We start from the raw sequence: 20435 nt of genomic DNA, 5'->3' as shown, positions 1-20435 counted from the left end.
TAGAATTTTCCACTGCTCAGCAAGACGGTTGTTGAATGAGTCATTTGCCTGATTTTACAACCTTTTTGCCACGTGAATAACCACAGCTGTTAAGTGAATCCAGCTTCTTCCATTGACTTGGCTTATTGGAAGCTGGCTGGGAAGGTTGCCATTGAGGGTCCCATGATGCCTCCCCCCACCCCTCCAGGATCTTGCACCCATCCTAAGTGCAAGTTGGTTGCCAAAGTGCCCGGATTGTGATGATGGGAACTGTGAAGATGTTTCGACAGTTGTTGAGTAAGACGTCACTTTTTTCCCTGTGCAATTGTAACTGGGACAGACACCAAGCAAACAAGTCGTAAGTGGAGAACTACCCACTTCCCTTTGCAGGATGGGCTTTTGCCATGCCCGCAGTAGTTGCCACCATGTTCGGTGTTTGTGTGTGAACAACTCTAGCTTTAAATAAGTAGCACGACTGTTTCCTTTTTTTCCGTATACTTTTTTGACGATTCGGGATAGATCTTCTAAAGGGGAAAAAAAAAGGCCTACATTTCAGAAAATCGGTGCCACCCAAGTATGATTTTCGATGTCGCAGATAAAACGGACAATGACTAAATCCACTTCAACGTCTTAAATCTGGTAACTAAAATCTTAGTGGCCTCTTGGTCTTCTCAATAGCAATTAATCACGGTTGGTATTCCAAGTGCTTTAAGAAAAAGAGGAAGGGGAGGATGGAAAGACGCAAGAGAAAATGGAGGTGGAAAGAGAATTCTGTTTCCAGCAACTTGTGCTCCATGCTGCAAAATACCAACAGGTGGACTGCACTTGCCCAGCAGAAAACTTCCCTTTTAAATTCTTTTTTTAAAAAAACAAACCAAAAAAAAACCACTTTTATCACAGGAGTCTGCAAACCTGTCTCTTTTAAGACTTGTGGACTTCAACTTTCTCAGCTTTGCTGGCTGAGGAACTCTGGGAGTTGAAGTCCACAAGTCTTAAAAGAGACAAGTTTGCAGACCCCTGTTTTATCAGGTCCTGACCAGCAGCTGTAAAAACATTTAAAGCAAGCCCGTTTTTTTTTTCCTTTTGCCAAAAAACAAAAAAAAGGAGAGGAAAAAAAAGCAGAAACATATTGAAAATGGCAAGCTTTTTATAATAATAATAATTAAAGTAATAAAAACATACAAAACTTTTTTTTTTTTAAATATATACACACTAAGGCTGAAGCACCTTTTTTTTTTCCAACTTTTTTAATTGCAAAATCTTTGTATGAAAATTCTATCCACCGGGGTACATAATCTATGCGTCGGTTATGTTCTGTACATCTTGCCCCTCCCCCCCAGGAATAAAAAGGTACCTTGTTTTTGTTTATTCACTTTTTATTTGTCAGGTTGAAGTGCACTTCCAGCCCAAAAGCTGACAGATGCATGGGAAGTCCGGCGTTGGGAAGCTGTTTTTTCTTCTACTAGATTTATTTACTGTGCAGGTTTAAGGTTAATCCAAAATATCCAGTTCACTCTAACCAAAAAGACAATGGATGGTATACTGGGTATTCTCTCAGACGAAGAGACAAACATATTTCAAGAACAAATAAAACAGGACTCAAGTATCGCAATCGGAAGGATATGGCAACGAGAAGGCGCGCAAGCCAGGATTTTAAATCCGGCGGCTCCTTCGACAACAGGAGGCAAACATTTAGTGTCATTGATGGAATCTCCGGATCCAACCAAGATCTTCAAAAGACAAAAAAAAAAAAAAAAAGAGAGCGAGAGAAGGAAAAAAGCAGATGGAGACGCCGAAAGAAAACGAACTCTTTCCAATGTCTTGAAAACGTAGACTTTCATCTAAATGGATCACTCGCAGAGTTTCAAAAAATAAAATAAAGTCTCAGAGTTCGGTTGCACTTTTTAAAAGAGGCGGGGTTCCGATTTTTTTTTTTCCTGGCTTCCCGCCGAATCCTTTTTTTTTTTTTTTTTTGCTCCATGCATGGCACATCCTTTTGATTTATTTATTTATTCTTTTTTATTTATTATTTATTTAAGCTTCAAACCTCCCCGTGAAAAATATTAAATATTCCAGGTAATAAAATAGATTATTATTATTATTATTAATTATTATTTCTATACTCTATGTTTGGCCTAGTGCAAGGGCATGTCACCTGGGATACCCCTTGAAATAACTCCGGGACCACTGCATGGCAGGCAACGCAAGGCACTTTCGCAAGTGATCGAGTTCAGCCTGAATCCGTTCCCTTTCCGAGACAATTTTCTGCTTCTGGTTCTTTAGTTCCTGCAAAGAAGAGAAGAATCGTTTGAAATGGTCATGTCTTCCTTTTGCATTGAGGCAGGCAGGGATTTATAGCACGGGTGTCCAATCTTGGCCACTTTAAGACTTGTGGACTTCAACTCCCAGAATTCCCCGGTCAGCCACGCTCCCTGATGAATTCTGGGAGTTGAAGTCCTAAATAAAGTTTCACGGCTGGCTGGGGAATTCTGGGAGTGACAACCCTGATTTAGAGTATTCTAGAAAACACAGCACCAGAAATACAACTCCTGAACTGAGAGAGAGAGACAGAACCTTCCCTGACTTCAAAATTTCTTCTGCTTCAGCAACCGATGTGTTATGCCAAAGGAACCAACGTCTACCATGCCTGGGACTGAATTGCAGAGGAGCTAAGCAAAGGTGGATGGGAGGCCAAGAAGAGATCTGAAGCCTGGAGTCTTAATGTTCTCATCACACACACACACACACACACACACATACACACCGCCGAAAAGGCATGGACCTCTTGTTTGGCCAAGAAAACTCACGGATGGCTTGCCCGAGGGACTCTTGCCCATTTAGCTGTGGATGTTGAATCCCTACTCACCGTCATGGTGTGCGAGAGCTGTTCTGCGGTCAGACTGAGGCTGTAGTGCTGGGCCTCTAAACGTCGGCATTGGGTCTGCAGCACTTGCCGTTCCAGGTTTTGCTCTGCAATGCAATTTGAACCAGTTAGTCAAACTGATGGCAGCAGGAGAGGGAGACCCTCTGTGAACAACTGTTTTTAGTAACCAGGAACGCCTCCAATGAAGCTGGCCAACTGATGAACCCATTCCAACCCAATAGATTTGAACTACAAATACATAAAGTGATTTTCCCCATTTCTAAGGGTCTTTTCACCTTGTATTTACACGCATAAATAAAGATGTTAATCTACCTTTCCAGCTCAGATGCTATTTTGGCAAAGGCACACTGGACTAAGAATTGGAGTGGTGCGGTGGCCGAGAGGTGGAGCTCTCGTCTCACAATCAGGAGGCTGTGAGTTCCTAATCCTAAATAGAGGCAGCTATTTCTCTCTCTGGGCACAATGAGAATATATCTGCTGAAGGAAGGGCATCCGGCCATTAAACCACTGTGCTAGCTCCATTCAGTTGCCCAGACTCCATCCCATTGCAAGGGATTATGGGGTGGTTAAAAGATGATGAAAGATGATGGATGACACTGGACTAAGGATCATGCAGCTGATTATGGCTAACAGAACTGCTCCATCTCTGGTTCAGGCTACACTCAGATGGAGTCTGTTTCTCAGATTTTGGGAAACTAAATCCAGGCCCTTCCTCCCTGCCCAAACCATGGTAAGAGGTCAGATAAGAGATGGGCAGAAAATAAATTTCATATTCATTAAAGAAAATTGTAATAATAATAATAATAATTTAATTTCTATAACGCCCTTCTCCCGAAGGACTCAGGGCGGTTTACAGCCAGATAAAAAATAACAATCATAAATACAATACAATAAATACAATACAATATGTAATCTACATATCAGAGCATTCAGAAGTAGCCTATTGGCCTCTTGTGGGAAGAAAAATTAAAATTCTGTTTTCTCCAGCAAGATACTCCAAAATCCGATAGGATAGGATAGGATAGATTGATGGGTGGATTGATGGATGGACGGATAATAGAGGAATAGGGTATAGAGATAGATGATAGATAGATAGATAGACAGACAGACAGACAGACAAGAGCTAGAAAGATAAGATAGATAAGGGGTTTTTTTCTTTTAAAAAATAATGGCTTTTTAATGTCTCGCTTCTTTCAGAGTTAACTTATTGGATTGCAAATGGAATTTGCAACAGATTGCAAAAATGAAGTCCCTGCCCACCCCCAGCAGTCCGGCCAACACACATTTGGGTGATGATGTCTGCTTCTCACCCTTCCTCCATTCCCCCCCCCTTTTTTCCCGGTAACTTGGCCAACTAAATGCTCAATATCTAGAAAACAAAGAATTATTGTTCTCAACAGGTGCTTTTGTTTATTAGGCTATTGCCGACAACTCCAAGCACTATCCCTACTCGGTGGCCATCAATCAGTAATCACCATGATCAGCAAACGCGTAATCGTACCTATGTCCATACCATCCTATCAAAATTTAGCTCTTTGCATTTCAAATCCCTCAAGCTTTCCTTGAATTTCCTAAATTGGGAAACAAATCCCAATTAATCTGGTCATTTCAATTGCTTCCTTCCACCTTTGCGCCACTTGCTGGCAACTGAAGGTTGAATCATGACAACTGGAGAACATTTTTGTCACCTTGAAATGTTTCGCCGCTCATCCAAGCAGCTTCACCAGTCGGAGCAAGTCAGTTAGGCAGGGAGTCAGTTGTTGGAATTGTACCCACTCTTGCCACGCCAACCTCAGGGGTTTCCTCCCCACAATGCAGTGTCAATGAAGCCTCTTGGTCATCCAGGCAAAGGTATCCGGAGGTTGAATCATGGCAATGGAGAAATGACCCATTCTGACTGATGAGATTCCTTGGATAGACCAGCGAAACACCTCAAGCTAACTGTTGTGGTCTGCCAGCAACCTGCGGAGCTGGCAGCAGAGTCGGACAGTGATGAGGCTGAGGAAGAACATGGGCAAGTCCTGGAGGCTGGGGAAGGCGCAGATGAGGGCTCTGCGTCAGAGGCGGAGGTGGGGCCAGGGCCATCAAGGAGTGATGTGCAGCCTCCAGAGGCTCCAGAGGTTGACGGTAGTGAGGCAGAGGAAGAGGAGGAGCCTGTTCCTAATGCACACATGAGAAGAGTTGCCAGAAGGTAAGAGCAGCTAAAGCAAAAAGGACGACTCAGGAGTAAGGCCAAGAGATGATTGGCCCCTCTCATAAGGCTTAAAAGACCAGCAACAGCATTTGGGCTCTTTGTCAGAAAACAACATTGATAGCCTTGCTCCTTGTCTTGCTGCATTTATTTCTTGTTGGCGTCTTCTGCTTCTGAACTTTTGCCAAGAAAAGCCTTTGACAGTTTGCCTAATTGGACCAAGGTTGGTGATAAGACTGAAGAATTGTGTTACGATGAATTTGTTTTGATTTAGTTTAGACTACGCTGAGAATGAGTGTAATTCTCAGCTGCTCTAATAAAATCTGTTTGATTTTGAACTGATTACATTTAATACTACCTATTTGGGCCTGGGTCACAACACTAACAAAAATTAATCTGTCTTGCATGATTCAACCTTCAGAGACCGTTGCCTGGATGACTGAGAGTTCATCAGCACATTCATTGGTAAGGTAGCCTGTGTATCATGTTTGAAATGTGGGAATATATCACACAAAGAAAACCTCTCCAAAACCTCAAAAGTTTCCTTGCCATCTGGAGAAATAATACCAAAAATGCAACTGGTTAATGAAAAACACCCACTTGGAAAAGAAGCCACAACCACCTCTTGTGTTTTTCCTGGAAAAAAAAGAGATATGAAGCAAAAATATGAGGGGTGGGAATCTCTTGGATCAGCGTTTCTCAACCTTGGCTGCTTTAAGATTTGTGGATTTCAACTCCCAGAAATCTGGGGGGATTCTGGAAGTTGAAGTCCACCTGTCTTAAAAAAAGTGGCCAAGATTGAGAAAACGCCATCCTGGACCAGGGCATCTTACCGTCGACATGCTCTTGATAAGCCTCAAAGACGGCTTCGATCCCATGCCATTTTGGTCTGGGGTACTCCTCCTCTTCCTCTTCGTCTTCCTCGTCTTCTTCGGAATCCGAGATCTTCTCGTGTTCTGGAGGAATCAGTCCCTTGTGCTGGGAATCTTTCTGTCCATTGTGCTGCGGCAAAGAGCCCCAGCTGGAAGTCTGCAGTTCCGGAATGTTATAATGGATGGAAGCGTCCACTTTGTGGTTCTGCTCCGCCGAATGAACCATTGGATTGCCTAAAGGCCAGCAGATACAAAGGAAGACATTGGCATCCAGTTTAATGATGAGTGGACCTCTGTGCTGACAAGGATTTTGCTCAGGACTGGCTACCTTATAGTTTCTGAAGTGTCATATGAATATATAGATAGCTACAGGAAGGCTTTGGATTTAGAACACGGAACAGTCTCTGTCTCTGTCTCTGTCTCTCTCTCTCTCTCTGCCTCTGGGGTCGAGTGGCCTCCCTTTCCCTTACCTTTGTGTTTCTCTGTCTGGTTAAGTCAAAAATCCATTTAAACTCATTATCGATCACAGATGTGGACGCGGGCGTTTTGCTCTGCCAAAGACAGAGGCGTCCTGGATCCAGAGCTCTTCAGGCTACTAAGGGAGCTCTTCCCTTCAAGCCTCCAGGATCATTCCTGGAGCTTTGGGGGGAGCTCTACCTCCACCCGATCACTCACCTTTCCCTCTTCACCCGAGGGAAAGGTTTTCCAAGCCACTAGACAGCTGATTTTCGCTGTCTTAGTGGCTCTACGAGATCCAGGGCTGACGGTCTAAAAAGACCGTCCTCAACGACCAGCGGAGCCACAGGAAGTCTGACTTACCTTTGTGTTTCTGTAAAGCCTTCTGGGTGGACTGCAAGACGGACTCGTGGAACTGGTGTGCAAACTCCTCGGCAAGGAACGGTTCCCACTGCTTGTTCTTCCCGTTCATACTGTGGGAGAGCGGAACGGGGATCTCTTTCGGCAAAGAGCCCCGGACGCAGTTCAGGAGGGTGAAGTTCTTCTTGACCGTGTGCCTGTCGCTCAGCCGGGGCTTCTCAGCAGGGGGAGGAACGGGCTCTTTGGCTCTGGAAAAGTCGTGGGGTCTCAGGTGATTTGTTCTGGAGGACTCCGTGGTCTTCTGGCCTTCCGGCAGAGACGCTGGGGCAACGCCGACTGGTTTCTCCAAGTCCGAGGCTGCCGTTTGATGGACTTGGGAGTCTTTGGGAAGAAAAAAGCCACACGTAAGTTAGGACCCAGAAGATGGTCTGTTTATCCCGTGACACAGTGGTGAAATCTGAAACCGGTTTACTACCGGTTCACTGGCTGCGCATGCGTGCTGCGTGTCAAATGCGAGGTGCGTGCGGGTGTACAGTGCACACCAAACGAAGGCACGGGGTTAAGTAGAACAGCGCGCATGGGGGGGGGGGGTGATCAGGTGTGGCGTGCAAATCTTTTTTTTTTTTACCTTTTAAAAGCATTTTTAACAACCTATTTGGGCGAATAGGTTGTAAAAAATGCTTTTAAAAGTAAAAAAAAGGCTCTGACGATCACGCAGCTCAGCTGTGATTGTCAGAGCCTTTTTCTTACCTTTTGAAAGCATTTTTAACAACCTTATTTAGGTGAATAGGTTGTAAAAAATGCTTTAAAAGTAAAAAAAAAGAAGGCTCTGATGATCACGCAGCTCAGTTGTGATTGTCAGAGCCTTTTTGTTTACTTTAAAAGCAAGAAAAGTAAAAGTACAAAACACATTACTTCCTGGTTAAAACCAGGAAGTAACGAGAACCAGGCGGGTGGGCGGAGCCTCAAGCCGCGATCACTACCTCCGAACCGGGAGCATGTCACCCCTGCTGTGACACCTCTGGGATTCCTACTCCAGGTTAGGAGATGGATGGCCCAAACTAATCACGCAGAAAGAAACCCTTCCATTTAATTTTTTTTTTTTTTAAATGTCTACGGAGATTCTCTGTCATGGTTGTCCCAAAGATGCTTGTCTTGTCTACGAGGCAACTGGACTTCCTGGTTTTTCTTTGAAGACGTCTCTCTTCTCATCCAAGAAGCTTCTTCAGCTCCTGCATTTGCTTCTAACCTGGCACTCCCCACCCCACCCCTCCCCACTTCCCAGCCACGGTTTTGGGAAGGGGCCAATTGAGACATCGCACTTCAGCAGTTACTCATTTTGACAGTGATTAATTTCAAACCTTGCCTTAGGGTAGCTTGAAGCTTATCCTCAAAGAGGAAAACTGTTATTTGCTCCGGGCAGATATGCGCACAAACAAACAACGATGGAGCCCAGATCAGTGATTGTATTTGACAGGGGGCTTAATGGGGACCACCCAAACTGCAACTGTCCCAGGGGTGAAATGGAAAATTTCTTACTACCGGTTCTGTGGGCGTGGCTTGGTGGGCATGGCTTGGTGGGCACGCCCACCAATGTGTGGTGGGGAAGGATACTACAAAATCTCCATTCCCTTCCCACTCCAGGGGAAGGACACTGCAAAATCCCCATTCCCTCCCCACTCCAGGGGAAGGACACGGCAAAATCCCCATTCCCTCCCCACTCCAGGGGAAGGACACTGCAAAATCCCCATTCCCTCCCCACTCCAGGGGAAGGAAACTGCAAAATCCCCATTCCCTCCCCACTCCAGGGGAAGGATACTGCAAAATCCCCATTCCCTCCCCACTCGGGGGCCAGCCAGATGTGGTATTTACCGGTTCTCTGAACTACTCAAAATTTCTGCTACCAATTTTTTTTTTCGCCTTAGGATATGTCCACCATAGGTGATAATATGTTCTAGGAACTGTTTTGCAAAATATTGCAAAAATTTTGGTCCAGATTCAGAAACTGGACAGAAGAGATAAGTGGACATAAGGTGGACTTGAAACCAGAGATGTTCTTACTTGGGATATTAACCAGAACTTACAATAAAGATATTCAGAATTTGATATTACACATAATTACGGTGGCAAGTATTGCCTACGCACAGTTTTGGAAAAATGAAAAGGTACCAACAGAGGAAGAAATAATCAAGAAAATTCTGGACTGTGCGGAGATGGATAAATTAACGAAAGAAATAAAGGAAAAGGAAGAGACAGAATATTATCAAATATGGACCAAATGTACGAGTGGTTAGAGAATAGGAAAACTAAATAGAAATAAAGGATGGAGAAGAGAAGATAACAAATGTTATCTGTGGCTCACACTGGTAAGACAGTCTGTTATTAACAGCAGCTGCAGCTGCTTGCAATTACTGCAGGTTCAAGTCCCACCAGGCCCAAGGTTGACTCAGCCTTCCATCCTTTATAAGGTAGGTAAAATGAGGACCTAGATTGTTGGGGGCAATAAAAAGTTGACTTTGTATATAATATACAAATGGATGAAGACTATTGCCTGACATAGTGTAAGCCACCCTGAGTCTTCGGAGAAGGGCGGGATATAAATGGAAATAAATAAAATAAAAAAAAATAAAAGTAGATCTAAAGAGATGATAAAGTCAAAGATAATAAAAAAGAAGGGAAAAGAGGACTATATAGAGCAGAAAGTAGATGGAACAAAACCGTCATGTAAAAAGAAAACACATATTATGTGTCTATGTTATGTGTGTTTGTGTTATGTCGTTGTAATAAAATCAATAAAAACTTTTTTTAAAAAAATTCCACTACCAGTTCTCCAGAACCTGTCAGAACCTGCTGGATTTCACCCCTGCATTGGTGCCAAGAAAAGAGTTAGATGAGGAGATGGGCTTCCATCAGAAGAATCTCCCAGCTTCGGGAAGCCAATTTCCTGCCAGGAGACGCCATCATTCATATAACTACTTACCAGCTTGGACAATACTGGGACTGTCTCGTGGGGAGCTTTTAACTGATGGTGCTGTGCATGCATTCTTTTGTTTCATGGCATGAAGCATCTCTGCCAACTTCTCTTTATCTGCAAAGCAGGAAGCAGAGACAGTTTTTAAAGGATCAAGGACAGGAAGCAAGAACCCTATTCTGCAAGGGATTGAGTATGAATTATAGCCAGTTTAGATGATCAGCAGGAGTACGTTTCAAGACTCAGGACAGACTAAGATATCTAAGATAGCAATATTGCTTTGGGTCCTCCAGAAAACTGCAGAACAATTAGGAGACTGGAGGCTAAAACCTATAAAGAATGATTGCTGGAATTGGGTATGTCTAGTCTAGTGAAAAGAAGGACTAGGGGAGACACGGTAGCAGCCTTCCACTATCTCAGGGGCTGCCATAAAGAAGAGGGAGTCAAGCTATTCTCCAGAGCCCCTGAAGGCAGGACAAGAAGCAACGGATGGAAACTAATCAAGGAGAGAAGCAACTTAGAACTAAGGAGGAATTTCCTGACAGCGAGAACAATTAACCAGTAGAATGGTTTGCTGTCAGGAGCTGTGGGTGCTCCATCATTGGAGGCTTCTAAGAAGAGACTGGACAGTCCCTTGTCTGAAATGGGTTTCCTGCCTGAGAAGGGAGTTGGACTAGAACAGGGGTCTCCAACCTTGGCAACTTTAAGACTTGTGGACTTCAACTCCCAGAATTCCTCAGCCAGCTTTGCTGGGTGTTGAAGTCCACAAGTCTTAAAGTTGCCAAGGTTGGAGACCCCTGGACTAGAAGACCTCCAAGTCCCTTCCAACTCTTGTTATTTTGTCCTCTGCAATCTGCGCCCCCCCCCAGGGGACCGATACCTTTCCTCTTTTCCGCAGTAATGTGGGTTAAGTTGAAGGTCGTTAGAAACCTCTTCTTCTCTTCAAAGTTGGGACTGTGGTTCATTTCATCCGGGCTGTAACGTGTGGAGAGCACAAAACGAGGGGAAGGCATGGGACGCTTGTTCTGGATGGTGGGCGGGGAAGGGCTGCTCTCCCGCAACATCCTCCGTCTTTTCCTCCGTTTCTGGATCAGCAGCTCCTCCTTCTGTTGCTGAGTGGTCAGCCCAAAAAGCTGCAGGAACTCCAGCTTCTGGAAGAAGGAAAGAGGAAGGTCAATTAATGAAAACTTTCATAAATATACATCAGCCAGGGCTTCCATACCATCTGAGACCAGGAGTGAAATGCTCCCGGTTCGGACCGGATCACCCGATCTAGTAGCGATGGCAGCGGGTGGTTCGGAGAACTGGTAGCAAAAATCCCTGCCTCCCTCTCCATGCCCAGCTGAGCCACGCGATCATCAGAGGTTTTTTTTTTTTACTTTTGAAAGCATTTTTTCTTCGGCTGAAAAAAATGCTTTTAAAAGTAAAAAAAAAAGCTTCTGATGATCACGCGGCTCAGCTGGGATCGTCAGAGGCTTTTAAAAGCATTTTTTCTACAACCACTTTGGCCTCTGATGATCCCAGCTGAGATGTTTGATTGTCAGTGGCTTTTTTTTTTAAGGCAAAAAAAATGCTTTTAAAAGAAAAGAAAAACCTCTGACGAACAGGTGCTAAAGTTGCCAAGGTTGGAGACCCCGTCTTAGATTAGGGATAAGTCCAAGCAAATCCTACCGGTCATACAGTGCACCGACCGGCGCCTCCTGGGGTAGCGAACCCTCTGTTTTCAAGTCAGAACCCTTTGACCTATGTCATTATGGGGAACAGGAGATGAGACCTACCTCGGAGGAAGTGTCCAGCTTCAAAGGGGGCTGCTCTGCCACACAGCGTAGGTGAGCCCGTACCTCCTCTTCATCGCTCTCATCGTAGGAATCGTCCAGATCATAATAATATCCTGCGCACCCCAAGCAGAGCAGAGGTGAACTTTGAGGGCCACCAAAAAAACCCTCATCTTGACTTTTGCCCTCCTCTCCCTCCAGGAACCCAAGCAACGCCGTCCCACCACGGTGGGTCTTCTCGGGGAAGAGCCAAATTAATCCTCACAGCTGTCCTGGGTTCCCAGAAGGACAGCGGCACCAAGGGCAGCTGGACCTATCATGCAAGACATGGCTGTACGTGGTGGTAGCTACCCATCTGCCAAGACAGGCATGGAGCCTGAGCCAGGGCTATTTTGCCTGCGGGGTGTGTGTGGGGGATGACATTCGGCTCCTGCAAGGGATAAATTATGCAAGCCAGCATCCGGTGTAAGGAACGGCAGGAAAAGCCGAGAGGAAGGCAAAGAGGCTGCCAGCGGTTGGCCTTCCAGTGCTTATAAACAGGAGAGGGCAGCTGGACTTGTCCCCACAGTCTGGTTCTGCTGTCAAGACTCTCTTTTCCTGAACCCTCAGGCAGACACATATGCAGGCTATGACGGGCCATGCCCAAGGACTTTAACGGAGCTGGATGAAGGCTAGTTTTCAAAGCTCCATCTTTCCAGGTGTGCTAAGGAACCACCTGGGACATTCAAGCAGCAGCACCCTAACCCTTTGGCACAAGGGGAACTATCCCCAAGGCATAGAAGTCAACCCTAGTGCTAGCTAACGTACTCCTGCCAAGGGACAAACTGGAAGGACGCTGGGAAAGGTGGAGAAAGGACCGACGTCCAACGACAGAGAAGGCTGCACTGCCTCGTAATGGAAGCCCCGCATCCTCCCCCCTCCCTCCCTTCCTACTTAAATGTTTTGTTTTCCTCCCTTTTGCAAATCCCACCATGGCTGTACATTCTCGATGAATATTTAAAGCTGCTTTATTAGTCTCCGTTCATCATTTATTAATTGGGCCTGTCTCAGAAAGACAATTTGCGGAGCAGCTTGGAACAGGTCTTCAAAGGGAGCTGCAGAGGTAGGAAGGGAAACCTGGTAAGGCCACAGTGCTTTTTGAAAAAGCTGGGGGGGGGGACACACCTTGGGGAGATGTGGGGGGCAGGGGCTAAGCAGAAACAAGACAGGAGTCCTTTTATTTGACACTCTTCACTTGGACGCCGAGACACACGAGTCTCAGATTGGATGCTGGGCCTTGTAATGGCCCCTCTTTATTCCTTTTATTCCGCCTCCAGTGGAAAAAGGCTCCCCTCTCTCCCCCTCTCTGCAAAGCCCACTCTCTCCTAACACTGATGATGTTCCCTAGTTGGGCCATGAAACAGTCCTCCTCCTCTTCCCCCTCCTCCTCCTCCTCTCCACAAATCTCATTCCCTTCTAGCACTGATGATGTTACCTAGTCGGGTAATCAAACCTCTGCAAGAAAACATTCGTCAGAGAGCACCAAGGACCCCACAGTCCTCCTCCTCCTTCTACTCCTCCCTCTTCCTCCTCCTCCTCCCCCTCCTCTCCACAAATCTCATTCCCTTCTAGCACTGATGATGTTACCTAGTTGGGTCATGCAACATTCACAAGAAAACCTCTGCAAGAAAACATTCATCAGAAAGCACCAAGGACCCCCCAGTCCTCCTCCTCCTCCTCCTCCTCCTCCCCCTCCTCTCCACAAACCTCATTCCCTTCTAGCACTGATGATGTTCCCTAGTTGGGTCATGCAACATTCGCAAGAAAACCACCCAGCTCAGGGAGCACCAAGGACCCCACAGTTCAGCCCTGAGCTACAAAGATTCCCTTCTATCAGTTTCTCAATTCTCATCTGAAACAGGAAACCCCCGAGGAAGGCCGACGGACACCCACCTTTCTCCTGGGCTTCCCTCCTCTTCCTCTCCTCCAAGTCCAGCTTGCTGACCAGCTTGCGTTGCTGGAGCAAGAATTCGTCGTAAACATACATAGGATCATGGCCTCTGGGTAGGAGATGCCTGTACGGGGAGCCCGTCTGGTTCTTCAACGCCTCAACAAATGGTACGCTTTGTGGGTGGGGGGTTCTCTGCTGCAGGGGCTTCTCCCATTCGCTTAATAAGGGTCCGTGGGGAAACCCACTAGGCTCGGATCCACCTGTCTCCCGGCCAGGTTGGTATTTGTCCAAATGTTCCTTTTTCCGGGCTCCGTCCTCAACTTTCTCGGGACAGTAGACTCGTTCCACTTTGACCAAAGGGATGGCTTGCCGGTTGGACTCATAGGGGCTGGTGTGGGTGGGGAGCGGGTGGGTCTCCTGTAGCCTCCGAGCTTCCGTGGTGCTGTCAATCAAGGAGACCGGGTTCCAGAGCGACGTGGGCACCGGATGGGGCTGTGGTTTGGGAGATATGAGTGGAGGGGGCCCTCCAAAATGCTGGGGTTGCTCTCGAACCCCCAGTTCGGCGCGGCTTGGACCCAGTCTGGAAAAAGAGGAACGCGAAACGGTATTAATGGAAACAAGGGTAACAGGTAGTCCTGGACTTACAACCGGAATTTTCAATAAGAAGCAAGATTTACAGATTAACAGAGTGTTGGAAGGAACCCTGTAGATCATCTAGTCCAACCCCTCGCCCCAAGCAAACCCTATACCATTTTTGACAGATGGCAGTCCAGTCTCTTCTTGAAAGCCTCCAGTGATGAAGCTCCCACAACTTCCGAAGGCAACTCCTGTTCCATGGGTGGATGCTCTCACGCTCATAAAATTTCTCCTTATTTCCAGATTGAATCTCTCCTTGGTCAGTTTCCATCCATTATTCCTTGCCTGGCCTTTGGATGCTTTGGAAAATAGCTTGACCCCTTTCCTCCTCTCTGTGGCAGCCCCTCAAATATTGGAAGGCTGCTGTCCTGTCTCCCCTGGTCCTTCTCTGCACTAGACTAGCCAGGCCCAGTTCCTGCAACCGTTCATCATATGTTTCAGTCCCCTCCAGTCCCCTCATCATCTCGGTTGCTCTTCTCTGCACTCTTTCTACAGTCTCAACATTGTTTTTTATAGTACGGTGACCAAGGTGAGTCCTATCCAATTTTATGAACTTTTTTGGCACGGTTGTTAAGCGAATCACTGAAGTTGTTAAGTAAATCATGAGGTTGTGAAGCATTTCCTGCATAAACAAGTCCAGATTGTTGCTTCCAAACCAAATTAGACCATCTCGGTCTCTATTTTTTTTAATTTATTTGCATTTATATCCCGCCCTTCTCCGAAGACTCAGGGCGGCTTACACTATGTCAAGCAATAGTCTTCATCCATTTGTATATTATATACAAAGTCAACTTTTATTGCCCCCAACAATCTGGGTCCTCATTTTACCTACCTTATAAAAGATGGAAGGCTGAGTCAACCTTGGGCCTGGTGGGACTAGAACCTGCAGTAATTGCAAGCAGCTGCTGTTAATAACAGACTGCATTAGTCTGTTGAGCCACCAGAGGCCCTTTTTTTCTCAAGCGGAGATTGGAAAAAATAGTCAGTTGGTCTTTTTCATGCCTTTCTTTTATTTTTTAGGATTAAAAGTGGTGATGCAATTGGCTGCAAGTTTTTTTAAGGGACTTTGATTTGCATTGCTTCTTCTTCTTCTTCTTCTTCTTTTTTTGGCTGTGAATGATCCTGGATGTCATGCATACACAAAAGCCTTGTGCAAAATAAATTATTCTTTAATAGACAACTTCTTTTATTTATTTTGTGCCTGTCATTATGCAACACCACACAATACCCAAAACTCACTTTCTGCTCTCGATTACAGTCTAGTGCAGTGGGAGCCAGACCTTTTCCCTATAAAACTGTCCAGTAGAGGGCACCTTGGCCAGAGCAGGTGTCCCATTCATGCCTCTGGGAATCAGAGTGAGCGACATCTAGTGGCGCTGCCATTAAATGCAACAGAAACCAGATTTTTCTTGGCAAACAGTGTTGTGCTCAATTCTCAGCTGCACCCAAGTTATTGTACCAATTTCTCCAACAAAAAGCACACAGGAACCATCTGAGGACCGCCTAGGGAGCTACTCTGCTGTTCCATCCATCTAAAGCAATGTTTCTCAGCCCCTTGTCTGGACCTCAAATTCCCAGAATTTCCCAGCTAGCACGTAACCTGTAAAAAAACAACAACAACAACCTGGAAACGATGCATTTTGCCAGCATAGAAACCATATTGTCCAGTCGTTTGGCACTTGAAGCAGATGCTCAATAGTTTGTAAACCACTGTTTGAGTAATTTATATTAAATGTGTGGCAAGAAGCTTCTGAGTAGCCAACTGAGCTTGGTTAACCAAAAAGGAAACTACTTTTAGAGTCCATTAGAGGGTTCAATGTCTCTCCTGAAAAGCATCCCTCCACGAATTAAACCACAGGAAAAGGAAGGATTTGCATGTCAGAGAAAGCACCATTTAAAGTGCTCTTCCCTAAGCAAGAGTGACCTGTCCGTAAATCAAACAGCCTATGGCAGAGGTATCCAGCCTTGGCAATCCCAAACCAAACGTGCTTTTTTAGGAGGCAACTGGACTTTCTTGTTTTTCTTTTGAAGACGTTTCGCTTCTCATCCAAGAAGCTTTTTCAGTTCTGACAGGATAGTGGGGAATAGAAGGATCCTGTAAGAGCTGAAGAAACGGTTTGGGTGAGAAGCAAAATGTCCTCAAAAGAAAAGAAGAAGAAAGTCCAGTTGCCTCCTGAAAAAGCACCTTTGGGACAACCAGGATCTCCAACATTGGCAATTTTAAGACCTGTAGACTTCAATTCCCAGAATTCCCCAGCCAGCATGGTTGGACAACCCCTGGTCTAAACTTCAAATGTAAATAAATGCAGTGCCTTTATTTGTGAATCCTGATATTTGGGGAAGATGGTCCCGTCACGTTCCCTAAATGAATATGCTTTTTAGCAGCGTTTCTCAACCATGGCAATTTTAATCGACCTGGACTTCCATTCCCAGAATTCCCCAGCCAGTATGGCTAAGGTCGAGAAACCCTAAATTAGACAATCTCCAAAACATCTTTCAATCTTCCTATTTTTTTTTAATTTGAATTTATATCCCGCCCTTCTCCGAAGACTCAGGGCGGCTTACATTGTGTAAGGCAATAGTCTCATCCTATTTGTATATTTATATACAAAGTCAACTTATTGCCCCCAACAATCTGGGTCCTCATTTTACCTACCTTATAAAGGATGGAAGGCTGAGTCAACCTTGGGCCTGGTGGGACTTGAACCTGCAGTAATTATAACTGCAGGCAGCTGTGTGTTAATAACAGGCTGCATTAGCCTGGTGAGCCACTTCCCAGCCCTATTCCGATATCCAGATTTTAATACCTGGAAAGTTGCAGATTTCACCTGTCTATCAACATCCAGGCTCAGAGATTCCAATGTGAAACCAGCCTCCCCCAAAGTTACGCTCAAGTGGCCCGGAGAATGACAACCATGTAATCCTTAAATAGGTAGCAAAAAAAGAACAACAGATACCCGATAAGCACCGCATTTGCTGGAGTCGCGCATTGAGCCGCTTTCCACTCAAGAGCGCCAGGGTGCTATGCACCGAAACAGCAATGGCTGCTTCCCTAGAGCGATGCATTATACAACTACTGGGCAGACGGAGTGTCTCTTTGCAAAAAGCTTGCAGGAGGCAAAATTTATGACGGAGAGGAAACAGAAAAAAATCCCAGCCTTCCCAGGGCCCAACAAAACAGCACGCTCAGTAGCGCCACAAAAGAAGCTGCCAGACGAGCAGAATTAAAAGCTGTTTCGTAAAGAAAACAAAAGGAAGAAGACCTGGATAGCATCTGTAGATTTACCTGAACCGTGTCTCCAAAATGCCCCAAAGCTGCTTTTCCAAAAGGCAACTGGACTTTTTTCCCCTTCTGTTTGCCCTTGAAAAGATTTCGCTTCTCCTCCAAGAAGCTTCTTCAGTTCTTCAGTTTACAAGGACAAATCCCCACCCCTCTCAAAAAGTCCAGTTTGGGACACTCCTGACCTGGATGATTGAGAAGCCCCAGTAGACACGTGTGCTCAAAATGTGCTTATAAAAATATCAAGATGGAGAATCGAGGCAGTTATCTACCCGTGAGAATGAAGCCAGGCAGATACAGATTTGCAATGATTGGCAACGAACAACGTGTTTGCTGCACCCCTTATCCAGCAAAAGGGGCTTTGCAGCCACCGGATTGTGACCTTTTGAAAGCGCCCGAGCTCTCAAGCTTCCTCTGGACATCTGTCAGACAGGTGAGCCAGCTACGGCACCAGAGGATGATGGAACGAGAGTGTGACACTGCCAGGCACACCAGCAATCCACTCCTCCTTATCCTGATTAGCTTCTCTAATCCCCCGGACACCCGGAAACCAACACTGGGCTCCAGCAGAAGAGCCGAGCCGAGTCAGTTCTGCTTAAAGAGCAGATCTTAGCAGAAGCTTTGATCCCAAGCTTCTCTTCCTTGCTTAGCGGCTGCTTGGAATCAGCTCAGAAACAGAAGGGCTGGCTGGGCCCACTCCACAGATGCTGGGCTGGCGCCTGATCTCCAGCTCGGCGTCAAACAACGTCACCCCGGTGGGTGAGAAGACCCTGCTGTCCTCCTGGAGCGCAAGCATCTAGTTCTTGGCCAAGCAGATCAGGATTTAGATCTAGATATCAAGCCTGGATTACTCAAAGCCCACCAGGGCCTGCTGTTCGAGGCCAGCAAGCAGCCGTGCCAACCACGGCTGTAACCTATCAGATTTAGAAGCCCCTCCATCTGCCAAAGACAGCTTGAATTAGCGACAACTGTCTCAGAGACACATGGTCACCGTTGATGGCATGGAGGCCACCTCACCCGTTCTGTCCGGGCATCAAAGCAGCTGTCATGTCAGATGGCATTACACGGTGCCTGCTGAAATCTAGGGAGCAGAGGAAAACTTTGGCCTTTTTGATCCTTGGGAAGAGCCTTGTCGTTGGTGGCAGGTGGCTACTTTCCGGCCACCCCCATAAAGTAGCCAAAGGGGGCCACTCAGACACCCTCTCCTCCCACAACAAGGCCAAGACCACCAGCCGCTACCTGGAGTTCTCTGGCCGATGCTCCACTTCCATCTGTCCGGCTGGGCGCCCGATGTCCAAATGCTGTTCCAGGACCTGCTGCCGAAACTCAGACACCTGGGACTGTCGATCTTCCTTCTCTTGCCGTAGCCGCCGTTGGCGTGCCAGCCATTTTTCCTCCTCATTGGTGCGTTGGATGAGGAGTGCGGCGGCTGTGCTGCTTCCAGGCGGGGGGAATATACAGTGGCTGGAAATCAAGCTAGGCACCGGGTGCTGCGAGGCAGATGGCTGGTGCAACGGAGGCTGGACCGCTTTTGGGGCCTGGGCAGCAGAAGAGTCCTTTGGTTTTTCTGCAGGAAAATAAATATATATTTATATAAATATATGCCACTGTTAACTGGCCAAAGGAAGCCTGCCATTTGTTAACACTGGAAGGCTGCTGTCTAGACGAGGAGCGTCTGTCCAGTTTGAACATGGCAGGAGGGCAACGAGGACACTATTTTGCGCGAAATGCCTTTGCCTACTGCTGTTGACACCATTCTGGGAGAAATCAGCGAGGTTAAGGAAAGAAAGCATGACTGGTAACCCAAAGTCCAATCGTAGCAGCTCAACAAATCATATACACACACACACACACGTTGTAGATGGGTTTCATAATTCTGGTCAACATAGGAAGAAAAGAGAAGAAGTGGGAAGAGATAGTCAGTCCTAGGATGTCTCAGCTTCTTGGAGAAGACTTGTTAGAAAATGGTTGTCCATCATCGACAGGCAGAAGCACTTAAAAGAAAGTCAAATTCTACAGGGGCAACCAGATTCCACCCCTGACTGGCTAATCCACAGATGCACGGAACACCCTTGGCCCGAACAAGCCTCAGGGGGCATTCAACCACGTGCAGAAACTGCATACAATGCAAGCAACCCAAGAAGAGATGTAAGGCATCTAGGGAGAAACGAGACTTCAAACCCATCCTATGAATTTGTCCTGTCCGAGACTCAGGTTTGAAATCTGTTTCTGCTCCCCGTCTGCCTCGAAATAGACCGGGTGTTTCGGACTGTCTGGCAGAAAGCAGCTTAAGGTCACCTGCTCGGTTTGGCGTTAGCTGTTCCGATGGTTTGACACGTTCTTCGGCTGGATGGGCCCTTGGCCCCTGCAACTCTGAGACCGACAGGAAGGGGCCTTCCATGGCTTTGATGATGCTCTGCTCTTTTTCCCGGGCTCTCTCGCGCTGCCTTTCCAGCTCCCGTTCCCGCTCTCGCTCCCGTTCTCGTTCCAGCTCCTTTTCCCGCTCCCTTTCCCGTTCCCGCTCCCTTTCCCGATCGGCTTCCCGTTCCCGCTCCTTCTCTCGCTCCCGTTGCCGTAGCTCCTCGTCCAACTGCAACCTGAGAAGTCAAGAGAAGAACAAAGCTCATGGGAACCACGGAAGTAATGTTTGCCCACCGATTGCCGGGGTGCTCCGACATTCCATACCGTTCCGCGGTCAGACTGGAGAGGCGTTCTGACTGAAGTGCCGAAAGAGAGGAATGGGACAACTCGGCAGGATACCTCATTCCTGATAAGTGGAGGTGCATGGCCGATGGGTGGAGGTGTGGGAGCGAACCAGGAGTTGGAATTGGGTAGAAAGGAGAGCGAAGAGCCGAAAGGCAGTAGGAATCATCCATTCTGGGGGGAAAAAAGAGTCGTTAGTTTATTTTGACCGGCCAGCATCCCATAAAATTTAATCACATTCTGCTTCTAGCTAAGCTTCAGCTCGGCAAGACTGAGCAGAAACGATCACAACAGCTTTCTTACCTCCCTCACTCTTAACTTGTATGGAATATACTTGAATAGTTCCTTGACTACAAAATCATTCAAGAGAGCTACCGCAACGATAAACAGTAATAAAA

At 46.5% G+C, this 20435-nt stretch overlaps 1 protein-coding gene across 6 annotated transcripts in view; it reads right to left on the bottom strand.

Moving 5' to 3' along the window:
- Window positions 1-1602: 1602 nt before the first annotated feature.
- Window positions 1603-20435, bottom strand: part of GSE1 (Gse1 coiled-coil protein) — a 273191-nt gene continuing 254358 nt past the window's right edge. For all 6 annotated transcript variants that reach the window (XM_058155622.1, XM_058155623.1, XM_058155624.1 and 3 more), the window contains 11 exons: window positions 20020-20211; window positions 19633-19931; window positions 18574-18901; window positions 13421-13998; window positions 11492-11604; window positions 10594-10864; window positions 9723-9830; window positions 6746-7123; window positions 5888-6160; window positions 2846-2949; window positions 1603-2265 (listed from right to left, as the gene is read on the bottom strand). In XM_058155622.1, the coding sequence (XP_058011605.1) occupies window positions 2131-2265; window positions 2846-2949; window positions 5888-6160; window positions 6746-7123; window positions 9723-9830; window positions 10594-10864; window positions 11492-11604; window positions 13421-13998; window positions 18574-18901; window positions 19633-19931; window positions 20020-20211 (2779 nt within the window). In that variant the 3' untranslated portion in view covers window positions 1603-2130. The remainder of the gene's footprint in view (window positions 2266-2845; window positions 2950-5887; window positions 6161-6745; window positions 7124-9722; window positions 9831-10593; window positions 10865-11491; window positions 11605-13420; window positions 13999-18573; window positions 18902-19632; window positions 19932-20019; window positions 20212-20435) is intronic.

This window comes from Ahaetulla prasina, chromosome 12 (genome assembly GCF_028640845.1).
Source record: "Ahaetulla prasina isolate Xishuangbanna chromosome 12, ASM2864084v1, whole genome shotgun sequence".
Lineage (NCBI taxonomy): Eukaryota > Metazoa > Chordata > Lepidosauria > Squamata > Colubridae > Ahaetulla > Ahaetulla prasina.
Note: the sequence above shows the minus strand (reverse complement) of the source record. Positions and strands in the feature narration are given on the sequence as shown.